This window comes from Tachysurus fulvidraco, chromosome 8 (assembly GCF_022655615.1).
Source record: "Tachysurus fulvidraco isolate hzauxx_2018 chromosome 8, HZAU_PFXX_2.0, whole genome shotgun sequence".
NCBI lineage: Eukaryota > Metazoa > Chordata > Actinopteri > Siluriformes > Bagridae > Tachysurus > Tachysurus fulvidraco.
The window spans coordinates 23,384,796-23,405,768 of NC_062525.1; the positions used below are offsets into that span (position 1 = coordinate 23,384,796).

The 20,973-nt window shown below is 40.4% G+C and overlaps 3 protein-coding genes across 3 annotated transcripts; 2 read left to right on the top strand and 1 right to left on the bottom strand.

The window, feature by feature from the left end:
- Window positions 1-2,067: 2,067 nt before the first annotated feature.
- Window positions 2,068-5,344, bottom strand: tmem101 (transmembrane protein 101). Its single transcript, XM_027163313.2, has 4 exons — window positions 5,181-5,344; window positions 3,641-3,821; window positions 3,404-3,550; window positions 2,068-3,002 (listed from the first exon to the last, which is right to left on the bottom strand). Exons 1-4 carry the CDS (start codon window positions 5,309-5,311, stop codon window positions 2,694-2,696), a joined length of 768 nt encoding a protein of 255 aa, XP_027019114.1. The 5' UTR covers window positions 5,312-5,344; the 3' UTR covers window positions 2,068-2,693.
- Window positions 5,345-9,563: 4,219 nt separating this feature from the next.
- On the top strand, window positions 9,564-10,993 carry gngt2b (guanine nucleotide binding protein (G protein), gamma transducing activity polypeptide 2b). The gene is made up of 3 exons (XM_027163319.2): window positions 9,564-9,902; window positions 10,193-10,281; window positions 10,640-10,993. Exons 2-3 carry the CDS (start codon window positions 10,198-10,200, stop codon window positions 10,763-10,765), a joined length of 210 nt encoding a protein of 69 aa, XP_027019120.1. The 5' UTR covers window positions 9,564-9,902; window positions 10,193-10,197; the 3' UTR covers window positions 10,766-10,993.
- A 1,340-nt stretch (window positions 10,994-12,333) lies between these two features.
- On the top strand, window positions 12,334-14,366 carry LOC125145315 (inactive all-trans-retinol 13,14-reductase-like). Its single transcript, XM_047817207.1, has 3 exons — window positions 12,334-12,452; window positions 13,498-13,655; window positions 14,156-14,366. The coding sequence occupies exons 2-3, from the start codon at window positions 13,499-13,501 to the stop codon at window positions 14,302-14,304; spliced, it is 306 nt and encodes a 101-aa protein (XP_047673163.1). The 5' UTR covers window positions 12,334-12,452; window position 13,498; the 3' UTR covers window positions 14,305-14,366.
- The last annotated feature ends 6,607 nt before the right edge of the window (window positions 14,367-20,973 follow it).

Consider the following 20,973-nt stretch of genomic DNA (forward strand, 5'->3'; position numbering starts at 1 on the left):
CCAGATGAGAAGAAATCCATGGCAGGGACTTGAGTTCCCAGTTCATGTCATCACTGATCAAGTCTGATGTTCAGAGAAGTATAAGGAGAATTTCCTCAACAGGATCATTTTAATAGGGCATTGTTTTATAAGATGCCTTTACACTCCAATGTACCCTGGAAACCTTACAGGTGTAAGTCAGACGTAACAGTGTTCCATGCGAAAGATGTCTTTAGGGCGATATGTAAGGGTTTGAGTATAACAGATGTAATAATCCCACACATTTTAATGAATACAGCTGTTGGAATCACATGTAAGGAATGAGTCGCTCACTGAAGCGCTAATCAGTGACAGGTGGGGGTTGTGATGTGACCCGACGTGACGGAGAGTACTGTTGGGTATTCAGAGTAGACAGAAAGTCTATTATAGGGGCTTTTAACAGCCATCCCTTCACACTCTTGTCATATTACCAAGAAACCTCGACGTACCTTTCTTCCTGAAGCCTTTCCTGTGGCGGAAAATGAAAAAGCTCTGTACCGAAGCACTGACATTAACAACTCTTTCCGTAAATGTGTAATAAACCTCTCCTTACAGAAAACGTCACACCATCATGTAAGATTGTATATTGTTTAATAACTTAATAAAGTTACTGGGGTATCAATGTCTTCAAAGGAATCATGAATGAAGTGATGTGGGATACATTGGAGAGGAATTTAATCTCATCAGCCAAGAAAACTAAATCTGTAGACATTTACAGCATCTGACAGACACCATTATCCCTTAACCCTCAGCTCCTTATATAGAGCTGAGGGTTAACGGTCTTGCCCAGGGACCCAGCACTGGCAGCTTGGCAGACCTGAGATTTGAGCTTGCCACCTTTCAATCAGCAGTCTGGCGAACAGAGAGACTTTTCACCAGGACCCCCAAACATGCGTTGAATAGTCTAGCTAATGTCCTGACTGCAATCATTTGGAGGATTTGGAACTTGCGAATCGATCAGTAGGGCTTGAAGGAAGTTAATGTTCAGGGGATAAGATGTTGTATTCTTGAGCAAGGCTCTTAATCATCAACTGCTCAGTTGTATAAATGAGATATATGTAAGTTGCTTAGGATCTACCTTCTTGGGGTATTGCATATGATCTACCAAGAGGAAAGGGCTAAAATTAAATGGCAATGCATTGTTGAACAGATTTCTTTGAAGTGTTAACTCAATGACCACATCAACTCTCTATCTGCTGTGAGCAGAAAAGCATTTCATATAAGTTATAACAGCCAAAGAAGCTACCGTATATCATTCTACTGCTGCAAGCCAAAAGACATTTCTTTATTCTGGACAGGTGATTGGAATGACATCATCTGGTCTGAGGTCAGTGAGTATACACAGATCAGGCATAACATTATGACCACTGACCGGTGAAGTGAATAACACTGATTATCTCTTCATCACGACACCTGTTAGTGGATGGAATATATTAGGCAGCAAGTGAACATTTTGTCTTCAAAGTTGATGTTAGATACGGGAAAAATAGGCAATGCAGAGGCGCTTAAGGTTTTGAGCAAGTTTGTGAATTGTGCTGGCTAGGTGACTGGGTCAGAACATCTCCAGAACTGCAGCTCTTGTATGGTGTTCCCGGGCTGCAGTGGTCAGTATCCGTCAATAATGGTCCAAGGAAGTAACCGTAATGAACCGGTGACAGGGTCATGGGCGACCAAGGCTCACTGATGCACCTAGGTAACGAAGGACCCTTTCTCGGAAACGGTATTCCCTGATGGCTTTAATGCACCCCGCCACAAAGCAAAAGTGATTCAGGAATAAGGAGCACAGCAATGAGTTGGAAGTGTTGACTTGGCCTTCAAGTTCCCCAGATCTCAATCCAATCGAGTAAGTCCAATTAATGGAGACCCCACCTCGCAACTTACAGGACTTGGTACCAGATACCACAGCACACCATCAGGGGACTGGTTTCTCCATGCAGGGTCCCCAAAATAGGCTCCAGATCCACCGTGACCAAGACCAAGATAGGTAGAGGTAGGACCGGGGAGAAAGGTGGGGGGTAAGTAGGATGCAACAAAAAATGCACAAAAACATTTCAAATAGAAAACTTTAATTTAATTAAAGGACAACACATTGATATTTCATTTTGAAAAAACATAGTGCTATGAGCTGCCAGGAATGGAGCAGTGTTGGGATCGCTTCAGAAAGCTGACAAAAAACATACTATACAGCATCAGAAAGGGCAGAATAGCCTTTTAAAACAGAACTGGACTTAACAAACAAACATTTAAGACTTCTTAAAGACCATATGTTTCAGTATTTAAAAAAAAGCTGAAATGAAATGTAAACAGTCTCTTAGGGTTCAATCGCTGGTTTCAACCCAGACTTTTCTTTAAAATTAGGTGGCAAAAAATGTCAATTACCTGCCAGAAATTATAATAATGACACGACTTTCTATTCAACCCTGAGATACAGGTGACAAACATGATTTTAGTACAGTATTTGAAAACAGCATGTCATGTCAGTATCCAAGTTCAAACTGAATAGTGGCAGATGCAAAGCCATCTATGTTTGGTTTGGATGATGTAGAACTCAAGAGCTGCCCCGCTAATTCGCTATTAGCACATAATTTGGAGCAACTGTTCAGTGCAGTTTTATGTAGTTTGGGTGTAGCTATAAGCCACTATTTGTGCTAAGCTAATGTTCTCTCTTCATGTGTTTAGCCATCTGTACCAAGTATAAGCACAGCTCCGAAGATGGCCACGTTGTGTCCAATCAGCTTCATTTGGTTCCAGAACTCGACGCGGCGCGTGTTGTGCCAGTAGCCGATATTTCCGTCAACGAACAGAATGATCAACGGGAGGAGCACGGCTAATATCTGAGAGGCTAAACTCACGTAGTACCCTGAGAGGAAGGAGAGAGCGAGCACACCAAAAAGAATGACCAGGAGCTGAACGGTGATCTCGCCACCAGGGATGTGATCCAAGTACGCCAATCTGTCCTCCTGACTGTGCTGGAGGGAGTAAACCTAGTGAACGATGATAAGAAGAGCGAAAAAATAAATAAATAAATAATAAAGAAATAAAAACCTGACATCAGGTGGCACATGGAAACTTTTTGATGGTCTCACATGGGCTAAGCAAGCTCTATGTAAATTACATGTCAGTGATACATGGTACACGTCGTCATACCAAAAACTTTAGTTCTCATCTTTAATACAAACTGATTGATTGTTAGTTTAATGCCATTAGAACCTTTTGAAGTTTTTCATCCCTGCTACAACATTTGTCTATTCCAGATCTCCAAAACCCTTTTCTGTAAGCTGAGAACCCCGAAAGAACCTTTTTTTGTAAGCACACAAGATGCTGTCGATGCTATTAGGAGAACATTACACAGAAATGGGGAATTTCGTAGAAGGAAAAAGCTTACCATGCAGATTAAGTAGATTCCTAAGAAGACTTGGCCGGTGGACTGTAGCGAGCGTGTACGTGGTTTCTGCCTGTACACTTCCCCTGCACCACTGGCCAGCACTAGAAAAGCTCCAATAACAGCCATGACCCTGGAGTACATCCTCACCTGAGGAACATGAGATTAAACGACCAGTTTTAACATCTGATAAAACTTGATGCCCCATGTGTTGATATTGTCCCCTGACTTCATACATACCTTTAACCAGTCTCCATAAAGGACGTGACCACCGATGTAGGATGCGTACGTGCTGAATGCCAACTGTAATGCGGCACAGAGCGCAAACCATCTCCTCTTCACCCCGAAAGACATGAAACTGGCACACAACACTGCTGCTGCCATGTCAAAGTACAAGTACGGTACCTGGATATCCGGCTTCCTGAAAAACATTTACACCACAGCGCTGCTGAATTCTCGATTCTGATTGGTCAGAAAGTGTGGATTAATTTTCTGTTAACAGCAGCACTGATGGAAGTGCATGTTATAGTATGATGTTATACAAAGTTTCAGAAATTTTCCGACAAGGGAATGTCTTAGGATGTAGGAGTTAACGGTGTCTGGTTTCTCAACAACATGTTGCGTCTGTGTGAAGAAGAGAAGCTGCAGAGCGAACATTTACAGCTACTATGACGGAAGCGATAACAGAAACTTAGCTGTACTGCAGATGTTCCCCTGATGTTCAATATGACTTTAAACAGATACAAGTACAATATTTCATTTATTAATAAAGCAAACAATGGCAATCGTCTGCAAATTGCTGCTGTGTGAGAGAATTCCAAGAAAGGACCTTTTTCCAGTAAAAATTATTTCAGATAATTACTTTTTTTTGTAATTATCTTTCCTTTGACCTTATAGTCATGTGAGCTTAAGATTCAAATCAAATTAAATAAAATTTTAAATTTGTCTCACAAACATACATACAGAGTACGACATGCAGCGAAATTCTTTTTGCATCTGTCCGGTATTTAAACATAAGGAATGCAATCTGGGATAAAAATATAACCAAAAGGAGGTAGATAAATAAAAAAATATATATAAAATATGAAAAAATAATGTATATACATATTTACATTTACAGCATTTGGCAGACGCCCTTATCCAGAGCGACTTACATTATCTCATTTTCATACAGCTGAGTAAGTGAGGGTTAAGGGCCTTGCTCAGGGGCCCAACAGTTGCAGCTTGGTGGACCTAGGATCGAACTCACAACCTTCCGATTGGTAGCCCAACACCATACCACTAGGATACCACATATACATAAATATACAGATTGTCCACAAGTATCATTTCCATAACCACTTTACACAGAAACAGTGAGTGAAAGAAGTTTGAGGATTAAAGACTAACCCATGGCATTTGGGTTAGACTACATCCAGATGTGGAAGCAGATCCCGGAAGTGACGTGTGACAATTTATTTGGTTCTAGACCAATCCGCTCCTTACTGTCTACACAGTGGCACTAACTAGGGAGCGACACCCCGGTTGCTGCACCCTACCTAGTGCGCCCTAGTGTTGACCAGAGCGCCGTTTGAGACCGAGCCAATATATATATATACATATATACATCTGCAGAAAACATTCGGCTTTAACTGATGAGCTTTTAAATCAAACTGGAACCCCAGCACGCTGTAATTACTCATGCTAACAGGCTAGCGTTAGCTGCCCTTACCTCAATCTGTACTGAGATTACTGTAACTTCTGAACAAATATATAAATAAATATATAAATATGTTTATACCTTTGTACATCGGCCCGCTCGGCAAAAAGCATAAGCATGCTGAAGCAGTTCCAGAAACCGAACCGAGTCAAAATAAATGCTCCGGACTGAGAGATAAACCTCAGCACTTGTCGTCTACTCGGAGCCGCCATGTTTACTGAGGGCGGAAGTGATCTACTGACCAACGCATGCGCAGTGAAGCGATGGAGGCTCTTTGCTTGCACTTAGTGTGACGTCATGTTATTTTTTTTAATTTTTTTAATCTAAGTGAATAAAAGCCTGTCGCATTTTGCATTTAAATAATCAAACAAACAAACAAACAAAAAACATGCAAAAATAATCACGCATAGATAAAACGTCTTTAGGACTTAAAATGTCAGAATGTTAGACAAATTAAACAACACATGCTACATAGTGGGATCTGTTCTGTAAAAAAGAGCCAGGAATATTTAATATGTGAATTTTCAGCATCAAGGCCAAGTCTGTGCCTGTTTAAAGCAGAGTTTTGTTTAATTTAATGCAAAATATTTAGTGGTGTTTAAGGAAAAAAAAAACGAGACAAATGTATTTTTTATGTTATTAATTGTCGTAGAAATTCTGATTTGTAAAAATATTACAATTTCTAAATTTTAATGACTAGGTGAATGACCGGGTCATTAAAAAAAAACCTCAGCCTAATCGGGACCATTTATTTTCTGATCTCATCACTTTTGTCGATCAATAAACCCTAATCGTTCTCAGACAAATATCAATATTAATTACTTTACATAGTCAATAGTATGTAGGCACTTGATTATCACACGAGGTTTCCTTCCCCAAATTGTTGCCCCAAAAATATACAAGCACACAACTGTATAGTGTGACATTGCAATTTCTCTTCACGTGAGCTAAGCGGCACAAACCTGTTCCAGCATGTCCATGTCCTGTGCACACAGCAAAGTCTATGGAAACATGGTTGGCAAAGACTGGAGAGGGAAAAAAAATGTCCCTCACACTTCTGTAATCAGATCAGAGCTGTCCGACTGTCCGTGATGCTCCTGTGCTACAGATTAGTCATTGGTGGTTTTGTGGGTAGAACTACTCGACTACTGATCAGAAGGTTATGTCAGCGCTGGCCTTTCAGCAAGGCCCATAATTCCCATGATTGGCTTAGTTCTAAGTTGCTTTGGATAAAAGTGAGTGCCAAATTCATCAGCTCTAATTGCCTTGCATTTCAATACTGTTTGTTTGAGCAGGAATTTTCATAATCATTCTCATCAACCAACAGATTATATCCAGAGAAAATGTCCTACCTTGCAGGTAGTGAGTGTATAAAATGGTGCCATGTCCTCTTTTACAGGACGTTGGCCAGGTCACCACATACTCACCCATAAGCCTGGATGCACAATCTTGTAACCCTAATCCAGGTAGCGTGCACTTGTTTATGTTTACAGTATGTTTATGTACCTTTTTTAGAAATGTCTTGGAACGTTGACTTCTCCTTCTCAGATCTGTTCTCAAAGCATTAAACCCCCAGTAACATGCCACTCAGTGAAGCCCACAAAACCCTTTAACATGATGGTGGACATACTGTAAATAATTTTCTAAGGTTGATTTTTATTCATTTTGATCCTGATTTTTAGATTTTTCTACCCAGTTCAAGTCAGTTAGTTCCACCACTCTGAGGTCATTGTTTCCTGATATCCATCATTAATCCTCCTACAAATGAGCCTAACCTAGATCCGAAGAAAACGGCTTAAAGGTAAGTCGAACGTCACCACCTGGCTTAGCCACGGCTCAAATACGGAGCTAAACACAAACAAAGGGAAGTTTCAGGGGAAAAAAACTTTCTGAATTTATGAAGTGTGAAATATCTGAGTGAATTCATTCATTTCTACCTCTTATCCAAACTACCTCGGGTCACGGGGAGCCTGTGCCTATCTCAGGCGTCATCGGGCATAAGGGCAGGATACACCCTGGACGGAGTGCCAACCCATCACAGGGCACACACGCACACACTCACACACACACACACTCACACACTACGGACAATTTTCTAGAGATGCCAATCAACCTACCATGCATGTCTTTGGACCGGGGGAGGAAACCGGAGTACCCGGAGGAAACCCCCGAGGCACGGGGAGAACATGCAAACTCCACATACACAAGGCAGAGGCGGGAATCGAACCCCCAACCCTGGAGATGTGAGGCAAACGTTGCTAACCACTAAGCCACCGTGCCCCCTCGAGTGAATTTGTTAAAGTAAAATCCAATTGAAAACATTTTAACTCACATTCTCCTAAGATTCACCAAGGGTTCAGGTTTATAGGGTAATGTATTTGGTGACTATTTTCACTTATGGAGTGACTTGAAATGCTTTTAACATATTAAATACCTCCTGAGTGTTACAAAACAGAGGAGGCTGGTTTTCAAGCATAAACTGAAAGGGTTTTAGCTGGATTTGCTATGTGTGACAGTAGATTTTTAAGAACTGAGCCTATTCCGCTTAGTTAATTGAAAAGACTCTTCTCCAAAGATTGCTAATTTCCTTATTGGATCTGTTTGTTAGTCTGCAGGTGGTAACCAGAGGTGAACCCCATTTCTGGTCACTCCTAGTTTGCTCATAAAGTTAGACCAAACTTGAGAGTTTAACTCAGTGTCCTGGTCATGCACAATGTTCTCTGGAATCCTGAAACATTTGAACACATTTAGAATTTGTTGATGATGCGATTCATTGCGATGTGGGACCAGGGTCTTTGTGGCTTGGGCAGGGGCAGTAACTTCCCAAATGGAAAGGTTCATGGAAGCTTCGGCACATCGCTGTACATTTGCAAGCATATTGACCCAGCAATACCTGTCCCATCACAGTCAATTCCCAGTGCATCAGCTTTAGTGTTCTTGGATCCAGGAAGGTGACTGGAACTGAGCAAAAAACAATGACCATCGGGCCGTTTTGACATCTAAAGATTCTCAAGATTTGTATGGTCTGTGAGAATAGTGAAAGGGTGAATAGACCCCACCAGCCAGTGCCACAACTTTTTCAAAAACCAGTCTTACTGGATGCAGCTACCAGATCTTGATAGTATAGTTTCGGTCTGCTGAAGTTAATTTTCTGAAGAAATAAGGCACTGGGGTGCCGGCTGGGTTTTTCTCTAAATTGCTGGGACAGAATGACGTATCATGGCAGATTCTGATGCTTCAACGTCTGTCACATATGGTCACAATGGGCTGGGATGTCTGAGGATGGGTGCCATGATTAAATTAATAATAAATTATGTTCAGCTGCTGGCCAATCACCTAATTTCCATCTTGAGATGAGTAGTCAGGGTGAGCAATCAAAATGAATCTCCGAGTGAACCCAAGGTACCTCTGCATGTCTTTGAAAGTCTGAGGCTTTAGCTGTCAGTGATTACAGATACTTTGGCATACAGACACGTTGTGTTGGTTCAGAATTTGTATCTGACTCCATTTCCAAGAATGCACCTCCACCTACAAACATGCCTGCCACAGACTACAATTCCCACTTTGCATGGCTGACTACTGCACACACTTGGACTCCCAACACCACCACCACCACCACAACCAACACATTTAAGCACTCTCAAAATACTGGGAATTTGTAATATTCATTCATTTCTGCTTACACATCTGACTTTCTAGGCCTTCAAGCCATGTTTAACGTCTGGTATGCTGATGATAGTTTTGTCCCTTGTATACCTTTTTGTGATTTGGATTTGTTTGTGCTTGCCACACTTTTTTCCTTGTGACACTTAGACTTTGGTTTTAGTAGATCACCGTGTTTTCCTGCTCAGAGAGAAGAATAGAGAGAACTTTTTATCAGGTGTATTTTATCATTCAATACCTTGTGATATTGATTGTGGTGTTTGTGACTTTAAATCTTAGGGCTCAAATCCCAGAAATCCACTGATGGCCTTTTTGACATATATCCATCAACTTATCAGGTCTACACTTTGATTATAAGTTCATTCATTCATTCATTCATTCATTTTCTACCGCTTACCCGAACTACCTCGGGTCACGGGGAGCCTGTGCCTATCTCAGGCTTCATCGGGCATCGAGGCAGGATACACCCTGGACGGAGTGCCAACCCAACACAGGGCACACACACACACTCCCATTCACTCACACACTCACACACTACGGACAATTTCCCAGAGATGCCAATCAACCTACCATGCATGTCTTTGGACCCGGGGGAGGAAACCCCCGAGGCACGGAGAGAACATGCAAACTCCACACACACAAGGCGAAGGTGGGAATCGAACCCCCAACCCTGGAGGTGTGAGGCGAACATGCTAACCACTAAGCCACCGTGCCCCCTTGATTATAAGTTATTTATATAAATATATAAAAAACATATATTAAAAGTCTTAACCTAGAAATGCATTGTTAAATGACTGCAGAAATAATGTTTTGTGATTTGTTGGTATATTTGTCAGCTATTTGTGGTTGCAACAATCAGTTCCACCTTCAGACAAGTCTGCTTGCCTCACTGAGCTTTAGAGGCCATCTGACTTCCTCTGACTTGTGATAATGAGATCAACGGGGATTGATGACATCACTGGCCACCAGGCTCAAGCTAAAAACTAAAAAAAAAAAAAAACACCAGGTGTGTGTCTTAAGAAAACAAGGGGACAGGAAAAAAGAGCTCAGTCCACCGAGTCAGACGTGGAGAAGTGCAGATGTTCTCCTAGGAGACAATTAGAGATTTCTTGGACTGCTGAGAGTCCCACCATTTAACAGGTAAGCGGAAGTGCAGCATGGATGGATGGATGGATGGATGGATGGATGCAAGCATGAGGATGTAAAAGCTATGTATATAAACTGATCACTTTCTCTGAGGAATAAATATGAGTATTATATTTAGAATTGTTAATATTCCTGCTTATAAACTGATCAATGTCAATTTTTTTTATCCATTATAGATTTATATCCGTGTTTGTTTCTACATACTACATTATTATTTGTATTTGCTTAAACAAGATCTCTTCCACTGATCTCTGACACAAGTCCGTATCCATTTGTTTTAATAGCCGAGATGGCTCGGGATATGTCCGATAAGGACATCATGAAAATGGAGCTGGAGCAGCTGCAGCAAGAAGTAAACAACACCCGGATTGCAGTGAGTCATCTCGGTGTATTAGCCAGGCATCACAGGGGTCGTCTTGAACTGTATAAGAGCTAGTCTCTGGACCATAGTTTCAGCTACTGACAAAATGTTTAATTCTTTAATAGCAAGCTAAGCGTTAAAAGTTAAAAGTTATTATCGGATGTGTTATTGGTCACTAAACCAATTGATCCAGCCCACTTGACCTTGGACTAAATTTAATGAGTCCAGTCCAAAGACGCCCCTGTCTTATAACATACTCCCTGTTAGATGTCTTCATTATCGCATACAGAAAAAGAATTACTCACACATTATACTGTATTAGAGTACAAGTGAGTACAAAATCACCTTTTTATTCAATTCTTTGTTACAGATTTCAACAACTGCCCCTGAGATTATCTCCTTTATTGAGTCCCAGTCTGCAGACGACCCCTTAATCAAAGGGGTTCCTGAAGACAAGAACCCATTTAAGGAGAAAGGAGGCTGTGTTATTACATAGCGATGTCTTCTTATTAAAGGCTTTCTGAAGGGCTTTTCACAGGTCTTACGCATCGCCTAAGTTCTACAGGCACGAGACACTCCTTCATATCCCAGTAATCTTCATGGATCTTTTTCTTTCATGTGGTAATTCAATGTGAGTGGACAAATGATGATGTAAATCTAAAATGTAGAAAGCTGCTTTGTCACAATACTCCTTGTTAAAAATCACTATATCAATAAAATTTGATTTAACCGATTGTCTCTTCTCGTTCAATGTAATATAATCTGTAATGTCTTATTCATCTAGTTATTAGTAGAAAAAAATCCATAGCTCCTCTTTGCTAGTTATAGATATAGCTAATGATTAATTAATGAATTAATTCTATACTTTTGGATTCCTTGCTCATGTATTGCATATGCTGTATGTTTGAGCCATTCATCTGCAATAGATTAAAAAAAAAACCATGCTATTCTGTATGTGTGGAGACTCACGGATGTAGCATCAGTTAATGCTAATGAGATCTGTATGTCCAGCCTTGTCTAGTCCACTAAGGCACTTTTCCTCCCTGTCTGTCAAAACGGTTAATCTTATTCTCCGACTCAGGATTAAGTTCTAAGCATTTTATCCTATTACGTTACTATCACTTCGACTCATTTCATCTTCGATCTGTTGTCCTTACTGCTCTTCAGCTCCAAAGCAGACCAGTGTAGGCGATCCTTTATATCATACTACTGTATAAGTGTGTTAGAGCACAAGAATTGAGCATTCACAGTTTCATTTAATGTTAATTCACCAAAATAAATTCAAGCGATGATAAAATCTTCATTTATTCATTCAATCAATTTCATTCGCTGGTCATTATTTCAAATACACTGAGTGGGAATACACTCCGTCCAGGGTCTATCCTGCCTTGATGCCCGATGACGCCTGAGGCACAGGCTCCCCGTGACCCGAGAAGTTCGGATAAAGCGGTAGAAAATGAATGAATGAATGAATGAGTGGGAATACATGGTAATGCAGCCTATATAGGATGGCAGCTCATTCATCAACTGGGATTAGTCAGTGGGGGATTAGTCAGTGGGGAATTAGTCGGTGGGGGATTACTCGGTGGGGGAAACCCAGGAGAAACATGAGTGGAACCGGTGTGGTTTTCTGCACTTGTAGCCTATCTGCCTCAAGGTTTGATGTGTTGTGCATTCCGAGATCTTCTCAACTCATTATGGTAGATAAGAGTGCTTTTTTTTAAAGCTACCATACCAGATACTGTTAGATATGGATATGTTATAGGTCATGTCTTGGATATTGTCCCCATATTGTAATGAGTCGTCATTCCCTGCTGTTAATTGTTGGCCCCGCCCACTTATTTGTTACCATGGACACTAATTGCACTCAATGTCTTCCCCAGGTGTTTTGTCCTTTGTCTCTGATTGTCTCTGCTTTGTCATTGGTTCCTGTCACTTATATATTCTCTGTTTGTTCACTTCCCTAGTGCTAGTCGTTTCAATGTTCCTGTTTCCTGTCAGCTCTGTGGTCGGTCTTGTTTTGCCTGCCTGCCTGTGTACCTGTTTTCTTGTTTTTGTCATTAAATCTCTTTAACTGCATTTGGATCCTCACTCGCTCCACGAACACGAATCAAACAGATTACATTTCGTGACCTCTGTCACGAACTGCCGTGAGACTGGGTTGGGTATTTCCTCTGTTTGTCGTAAGTGTGTTTGCTGCCACCTGTATGTACCCCACATTCCCTTGGATTAATTTGCCCTGGTCCTTAGGTTCTTGGCTCTGTGTTTAGTTGTGCCAAGGCTAGCCTTTTTTTCTGTAGTATAACTTGTATAACACTGTTGTCCTTGCCTCTTGTTGTCCTGAAATCGTTTTATGATTTTTACAATTTGCCTTGAGGATCATTTGTTGATCATTTGAGATTTTCTTTCCATTTTTTGACCACATCTTGTTCTTGCCTGGGTTTACAACCTCTCCTATGGCTCAGTGATAGGGTGTCTTTCTTTCCAGGTGCCAAACCAAGTTTCCTCCTGACCCTGACAGAAACAAACACCCAGTACTCAAGAGTTCTTGGTCATTGTAGCTCAGCACGAGTTCTCGGTACTGGGCGGCTTGTCTTACAGGATCAGCAAGAGACCTTGTTTCTTAGAGTGAATGAGAGTGTGTGTGTGTGTGCGCCCTGCGATGGGTTGGCACTCCGTCCAGGGTGTATCCTGCCTCGATGACCGATGACGCCTGAGATAGACACAGGCTCCCCGTGACCCGAGGAAGTTCGGATAAGCGGTAGAAAATGAATGAATGAATGAATTTAGACAGAATTGAGCTAATGTAAATAAAACACTGTGTGTGCTGATGCACCACTGCATACTAATGAGCTTTAATGCTTCTTGTGCTTTTAATATTTTTTGTACCTGATGTATACTATTTAGGATCTTCATTTCTTAAGGGGTGACATTTACTTTCTAGCTAATCTAATAGCAATGCTCTCACTCATTATTTCCAAACATTACATATGTTACATTATAGCTGATTATTTTCTATGTCCATATATCACCTCTTATCTTTACTTTTGGCCATATAAATTAATTTATCTCTCATGTCTTTAGACCTTTAGCACTTGCTGGTTATAAAATGGCTTATGTGAGAATAATTTCATCAGTGGTGCTACAATAATCAGTTCATACAACACTGCAGCAGCAACTGTGCAGCTTTACTCATTCTGTCTACAGCAGCTGTGTTGTTTCCTTCAGGATGTGGTTCCTGGTGCTGTTGGTGTGGTTTCTGGTTTGGGCCGGCCGTACTTACTGGTTTCTGTTTGGCAAACCCAGCCCTTTCTCACTGGAGTCCATTAGACCGCCCGGACCTTTAGAGATGGACCAGAAGAAGAGATACACAATTCTGAAGCAAGGTGAGTGTGTGGAGTGAGTGTACATGAGTGTCGCAGTCCAGGTGATGCTTGGATGTTTACTGTATGTGATTTGCATGCTAAAGCATCTAATCTAATATATTTTGATCAAAGTACACAAAAACTAAATAAAATGAAAGAAATAATTCTTATCTTACTAACAAGATTCATTTAAATAGCAGGAGCATATAATAATAAAAAAGTAATGTTTTTTTTAGATGAAGTTGCAAAAAAATATCTACATGCCATAAACAAATAATGTGATAGTGCACCTTTATCTTGTCTTATCTTAATTAGATTAACAGATTTGGGCAACTGCCCAGAGTGTGTAAAGACACTTATCTAAACTGCTCTGATGATAAAGTAAACATTATCTGCGTTAGATGAATCCATTTTTTTTTGTATTGAATAGAAACCATTATTTTTTTTACTTAACCTAATCAAAATAATATTTCTTGGTTTACAAGACAGTCTGAAGTACCAGTGATTTTTTTTTCCTGTAGGCTTCAGGAAAGAGAAGGTTCCAGAGAATCTGGACGCCATCGTGATTGGGAGTGGCATCGGTGGCATGACGGCGGCAGCTACACTGGCCAAACTGGGCAAGAGAGTGCTGGTGCTGGAGCAGCATGACCAGCCTGAGCAAAGCCCTTAACACTCACTGCTCCTGGGGTGCAATGTCCAAAGTATGTGAGCAAAAGGATTTCACTCTGTTGTAATGTGTATATGACAAAAAAGGTATATATATGTATATATGTATATATATATATATATATATATATATATATATATATATATATATATATATACACGGAAGCTGTAGGTTTATACACATGAAAGATATTGTCATGATTTTGAAACAATTATCTTACAGTTGGCCTTGAATTATAATGATACCTACCTGTATGAATCATTAAGAACATTTATTGTATAAAAGACCCCATTAATTCACGTACCATTTGTCAGACTGTAAATCTGAATGAAAGCTGTGAAAATTAAAACTTGTGTGTATTGTAAAGAAGTTAGAGATAAACGTAGAGATAATGTACAACACGGGAAAAGTCTAGAATATAAGTCAACAATTTTCAGATACATAATCGAAGCTGCATCATGACACCCAGGCACTGGTGAGACAAGACTGTCCCCTAAAACTCAGTCAAAGATTTATATATACGACTAGCTTATATGGGAGTGTGGCTAGAAGCAACAAACTCACAACAAAGCACATCTGGGGTCTGCCAGAAATCACCAAAGTGAACCAGCTAAATTGTGGATTTGTGGAAAAATGAGAGAAAAATGTGTGGTGCAAACCGGAAAGCCACCTAAGCTTTTCGGGAATAATCAGTAGCCACAGCTAACAACTCCCCTTTTCTGAACTGACACCATCCCGATACTGAAGTGCAGCAGGGCAACATCATGCTGTGGAGATGCTTTTCCTCAGCAGGGACTGGGCATTTGTTTAAACTGATGAATGGCTTGATAGTGCAAAATACAGTGAGATGCTGCAAGACCACCTGCTGAAACAATGAACTCAAACTAAGAGAAAAAAAAAACCAGCCTGATCTTTCAGCAGGACAGTGATCCCAAGCACAAGGCCAAAGCAACACAGAAGTGGTTAAACAACCCAAAGGTAAATGTTATTCAATGGCCAAGCCAAAGTCCAGACCTTCATCAAATACAGTAGATTATAACTGTTATTCATTCATTTTCTACCGCTTATCCGAACTACCTCGGGTCACGGGGAGCCTGTGCCTATCTCAGGCGTCATCGGGAATCGAGGGAGGATACACCCTGGACGGAGTGCCAATCCATCACAGGGCACACACACACACTCTCATACACTCACACACTACGGACAATTTTCCAGAGATGCCAATCAACCTACCATGCATGTCTTTGGACCGGGGGAGGAAACCCCCGAAGCACGGGGAGAACATGCAAACTCCACACACACAAGACGGAGGCGGGAATCGAACCCCCAACCCTGGAGGTGTGAGGCGAACGTGCTAAAAAGATGAAACAGGGAAGCAGACTAGACAACATCATGACAACAACAGAGGACAACATCAGAGGATTCCGCGCTGCTCAAGGCATGAGGGGGATTAAAGACAATAGATGTTAAGGTGGTAACAGGTGAGAAGAGTGTGCAGAGAAGATGGAAGGAGTAGTCTGAGGAGCTGATGAATGAGTCAAATAAGAGGAAAAGACAGGAGGAAGAAGTGAATATTGTAAAGCAAGAAATAGGAAAGATTAGAAAGGATGAGGTGAGGAAGGATCTGAGGAGAATCCAGATGCTATACCTGTGGAGGTGTCTAGGAGAGACAGCAGTGGAGTTTCTATCTAGATTGTTCAACAGGATTTTATAGATGGAGAAGATGCCTGAAAAACTGGAGACGTAGGAGAAGTGTTCTAGTGGTGATCTGTAAGAACAAGGGTGATGTGCAGAGTTGTAAACTACAGAGGTATAAAGTTGATGAGCCACACAATAAAGTTCTGGGAAAGTTCTGGGGAAATTTGTGCACAGCAGTATGGCTTCGTGCCCAGAAAGAGCACAACTGATGTAGTTTTTGCTCAAAGAATGTTAATGGAGAAGTACAGTCATGGTCAGAAGGAGCTGCACTGCATCTTTGTGGATTTAGAGAAAAGGCGAATGACAGGGTGCTGAGAGAGGAGCTATGGTACTGAAACTGAGATGTGCTGTGGGTCAGACAGAGGAGTTCAAGGTGGACGTGGGGAAACCTCAAGGATCGGCTTCGAGTCCCTTCTCGTTTGAAAAACAAGAGGAAAGAAGAGGAAATTCATCTCTAGAGAGTAATGTATAATACAAACAGATCTACAGGGGATATAACAAGTCTTTTGTGATGTAGAAAATGAAAAACAAATAAATTAGTTCAGATCTTTTCTCATGTTTAATGTTCTATAGCAACCAACAAAAAATTTTATAACGAATTTGAAAATGAAAAGAAACGCAGTGCGCTGTTACACACATGGACAAAATTGTTGGTACCCTTCGGTCAATGAAAGAAAAACTCACAATGGTGACAGAAAAAACTTTAATCTGATAAAAGTAATAATAAATAAAACATCTATGATTGTTAACCAATGAAAGTCAGACATTGCTTTTCAACCATGCTTCAACGGAAAAAAATAAACTCATGGAAGAGGCCTAGACAAAAAATGATGGTACCCCTAACTTAATATTTTGTTGCACAACCTTTTGAGGCAATAACTGCAATCGGACGATTCCTGTAATGGTCACTGAGACTTTTGCACCTCTCAGCAGGTATTTTGGCCCACTCCTCATGAGCAAACTGCTCCAGTTGTTTCCGCTTTGAAGGGTGTCTTTTCCAGATGGCATGTTTCAGCTCCTTCCAAAGGTTGGTACCAACAATTTTGTCCACGTGTATGTATGTGTATACATATATATATATATATATATATATATATATATATATATATATATATATATATATATATCTATGTATATATATCTTCTGTATATCTATCTCTACAGGATTACATTACATTGGTCAGCTCCATGAGAACAGTCTGTTTAAGATCGTTATGGACCAGATCACAGAAGGACTACAGTTTGTGGAACTGGACAAGCACTTTGACACTTTAGTGATAGGTAGCGGAGAGAAAGTCAGGAAATACACAATTTACAGTGGCAAAACTGAGATGGAGGAGCATCTGAAGGTGCAGTTCCCTGATGATATAAAAGCTGTTGAGTTCTTCAAAATCATGACGGTATCTTACATCAGATCTCTTACCTCCAGAATCATCTCTCAGCTTTTTTTTCAACATACACACATTTTTCCTCAGATCTCAGCCAGGAAGACACCATTATTGGCTGCAATGAAGTTGATTCCTCAGTGGATGGCACTGTTTCTGCTTAAAAGCATTGGCATTGCTGACTTCTTGCATAAGCTTCAACTGGTTCAGAATTCTGCAGCTCGTGTTCTCTCTAGAACACCCTATACTGATCACATTTCTCCGGTTCTCCAGCAATTGCATTGGCTTCCAGTAAAATATAGAGTTCAGTTTAAAATCCTGCTACCCACTTATAAGGCACTTCATAACCTTGCACCACAATACCTTACTCAACTTCTCCAGGTTTACACTCCTTCACCCAGATCTTCATTTTCAAATTCTCTTGTTGTACCTCGGATTCAACTCACTACTATGGGTGCCAGATCTTTTAGTTATGTTGCCTCCCACCTATGGAATTCTCTTCCCCTCGATGTTCACAATAGCGAGAGCTTGTTGACTTTTAAAACGCATCTTAAGACTTAGCTTTTTATACAAGCTTTCTTATGTTTTATTAAGACTTAAATGCACTTTATATGTATATGCTGTTTGTTTGTGTTTTGTTTTATGCAGTGACCTGTATATTGCTTGTAAGGTGACCTTGGGTGTTCTGAAAGGCGCCATGAAATAAAATGCATTATTATTATTATTATTACTATTATTATTATTATTATTTATTCTACTCCTCCATCTTCTGCCTTGTAGGCACTGATGCCACTACATTTACATTTACAGCATTTGGCAGATGCCCTTATCCACTACATTTGCCAACAGTCTGACCTCCAACAAGGACCTCCAATTAATCTTCAATTATGTTTTCTATGGTGAGACACTGCTTGTAATTTATGTATATAATAATCAGGCAGTTTGACCCATCAGGGGTAGGACTGGTGATTTTTAGTAGCTGTCACTTTCCTTTATTTTAGGGGGTATGTCCTCAATCATGGGAATGGATCATAAACTCTTTTTTTTTTTTTTTTTTTTTTTTTTTTGACAGGTGTTCCACCTAAACAGTGCAACAGTGTCATTAAATTGATTTGGCCTCTTATGATGTTTGTGCTGTATACTGAGTGCATACTGTATACTGAATACTGGCTACTGCCTCCATTCATTTGTCTGTTCAGTTGATATGTATGGATTTGTCCTGCATTTATTTCAGTGTGCAGACATGCGGGTGTGTTATATACTGTACAGACCTTTTTGAATGCGTATTTATCCTTTTTTTATTCTGTGTGACTTCAGTTTTGAAAGGAGCTGATGGTTTACCTGCTTTGTTTTATCCTTATTCAATAAAGGAACATAATGTTACACTTTGTGTTTTATATTTATATGGAATGTGTATTTTATACGACAGAGTATTAGGGCCACACTGAGGAAGAAGGAAAAAGGTCATAAAATTGAGGCTCTTTCTTTCTGTGGAAAAGATGCATATTCTTTTTATAGTCCTGATACTTATGACAATGTGCTGATGTGCCAAAAGATTAAATATGTCCTTGTTTGTGAAACCATACTGAAGAACAATTCCACAAAATGCCCCACAGCTGTCATTTTAACAACTGTCCTCCTCTAAAATGACGGGCTACAATATTATTAAAGTCTTCATTCTCAAAGTCTGTGAATTTTCTTTTTTTTCCCTCTGTGGCCCTAATATTCTATCATTTTATATACAGTATAATTGTATAGTCTATGGGAAACTGTAAATTATCTAATGATAGCAACATCATCTAAAAATCATCATTTATCCAAAATGATTGAAATTAATGATCACAAATGTTTAAATAATGACAGTGGGTCTAGTTCAGACATGGGCAAACTATGGCCCGCGGGTCATATACGGCCCGTTGGGCTTTTTAATCCGGCCCGCCTAACTCGTCCACGTTATATTATTAAATAAAATTTTATTATCAAGACACCACAATCATTTTACCAAGCTGTAATTCCCATCTTTCCCCAGCACATGGCGCACCCCGAAGACATTGACCCTTGAGTGTGATGCATTACGGTTACTCTCTACTTCATTTTGTCGCTTTGCACTTTCAGCCGTTCAGTAAAAATGAGCGGACCGAAGAAAAGAAAAGTTGACAGAGAGTGCCGAGTGTTAAATAAAGAGTGGACAACAAAATATTATTTCATTGAAGTCCGATCAACAGCTGTATGTCTGATATGCCAAGAAACTGTAGCAGTTTTTAAAGAATACATCAGCCGTCATTTTGCCACAGAACATGCTAACTACGCTAGTAAACCGTCTCCACAGGAACGGGCGGCTACAGCTCAGAGATTGACGGCTAATTTACAGACTCAGCGAAATCTTTTTCACAGACAAACTGCGATTCAAGAGTCAAGTACTAAGGCAAGTTTTTTGCTGACATTCAAATTAGCAAAGGTCAGTAAGCCTTTCTCCGAAGGCGAATTTTTAAAAGAATGCATGGTTGAGACAGCAGGTCTCTTGTGTCCGGAGAGCAAAGGCAAACTTTTATGCTTCAATTAACGAAGCTACGTTTCCAAACCTCCGGAGGATGGCACAGAAGATGCCAACGTTGTTAGGTTCAACCTATGTGTGTGAACAGACATTCAGCATCATGAACATCAGCAAAGCCCGTCACAGATCCAAGTTAACTGACCAACACCTCGGATCTATCTTGAGAATCGCCACAACAAATATAATGCCAGACATTGATGCACTTGCAAAAAAAAGGAGACCAACAACACTGTTCCCACTGAAACTGAATGGGAGTTTATTACTACGTTATTAAAGTAATACATTTGTAAAACAATTTTTACAATAAACTAAGCACAATGGTGTTTTACTGCCGGTTAAAAGCTAAATCTTTTCACGTAATGGTTTTTACATTTAATTTATATTAGTTCACACAAACACACCAATCCCCTATTCTGGCCCGGCCCCTCTGTCCAATTTTAATAACCATTGTGGCCCGCGAGTCAAAAAGTTTGCCCACCCCTGGTCTAGTTATATGTGATAACAATGTATAGTGGGCAGTGGAATAACTATTGGTTTCCGTTTGTGGTGACTGCTGACTGACATAAGGGATGAGATTAAATAGATTCTAGAACTTAGCCTGGTCTGGAGCAGGCTAGCTCCACAGAATAAATCTCCAAGGTAATTTATACCATAACATTGTACCGCCCCCTAATCCAGCTTTAGTGCAACCGGATCACGGATAAATTGAGCCAGGATCACCAAGATATCCCGGCTTAATCCCTTATCCTAGTTTTGTGCAATAGGCCCCAGGTCTCTCATATTGAAAGGGCAACATTTCTCAACAGCAATATTAGGATCTCTCCAAAGGTGTTCAACTCTCCAGTGCTTTGTTTCAATACACTTATGAGTACTTTTTGAAGAATGTTTGGGGTCATTGTCCTGCTGGAAGACTCGTGATCTTGGATGCAAACCCAGCTTTTTGACACTGGGCCCTATATTCTGATCCAAAATCCTTTGGTAATCCTCAGATTTCATGATGCCTTGCACGCAGTCAAGGCACACAGTTCCAGAGGC

Bases quoted from the DNA above. Each gene is read 5' to 3' on its own strand.
- tmem101 (XM_027163313.2), bottom strand. From the start codon at position 5,311: ATGGCGGCTCCGAGTAGACGACAAGTGCTGAGGTTTATCTCTCAGTCC. The intron at 3,822-5,180 runs GTATAAACATAT...AATGTTTTTCAG, and splicing joins GAGCGGGCCGATGTACAAAG to GAAGCCGGATATCCAGGTAC. The intron at 3,551-3,640 runs GTATGTATGAAG...CATGTTCCTCAG, and splicing joins TTTATGGAGACTGGTTAAAG to GTGAGGATGTACTCCAGGGT.
- gngt2b (XM_027163319.2), top strand. From the start codon at position 10,198: ATGGCTCGGGATATGTCCGATAAGGACATCATGAAAATGGAGCTGGAG. The intron at 10,282-10,639 runs GTGAGTCATCTC...TCTTTGTTACAG, and splicing joins TAAACAACACCCGGATTGCA to ATTTCAACAACTGCCCCTGA.
- LOC125145315 (XM_047817207.1), top strand. From the start codon at position 13,499: ATGTGGTTCCTGGTGCTGTTGGTGTGGTTTCTGGTTTGGGCCGGCCGT. The intron at 13,656-14,155 runs GTGAGTGTGTGG...TTTTTCCTGTAG, and splicing joins ATACACAATTCTGAAGCAAG to GCTTCAGGAAAGAGAAGGTT.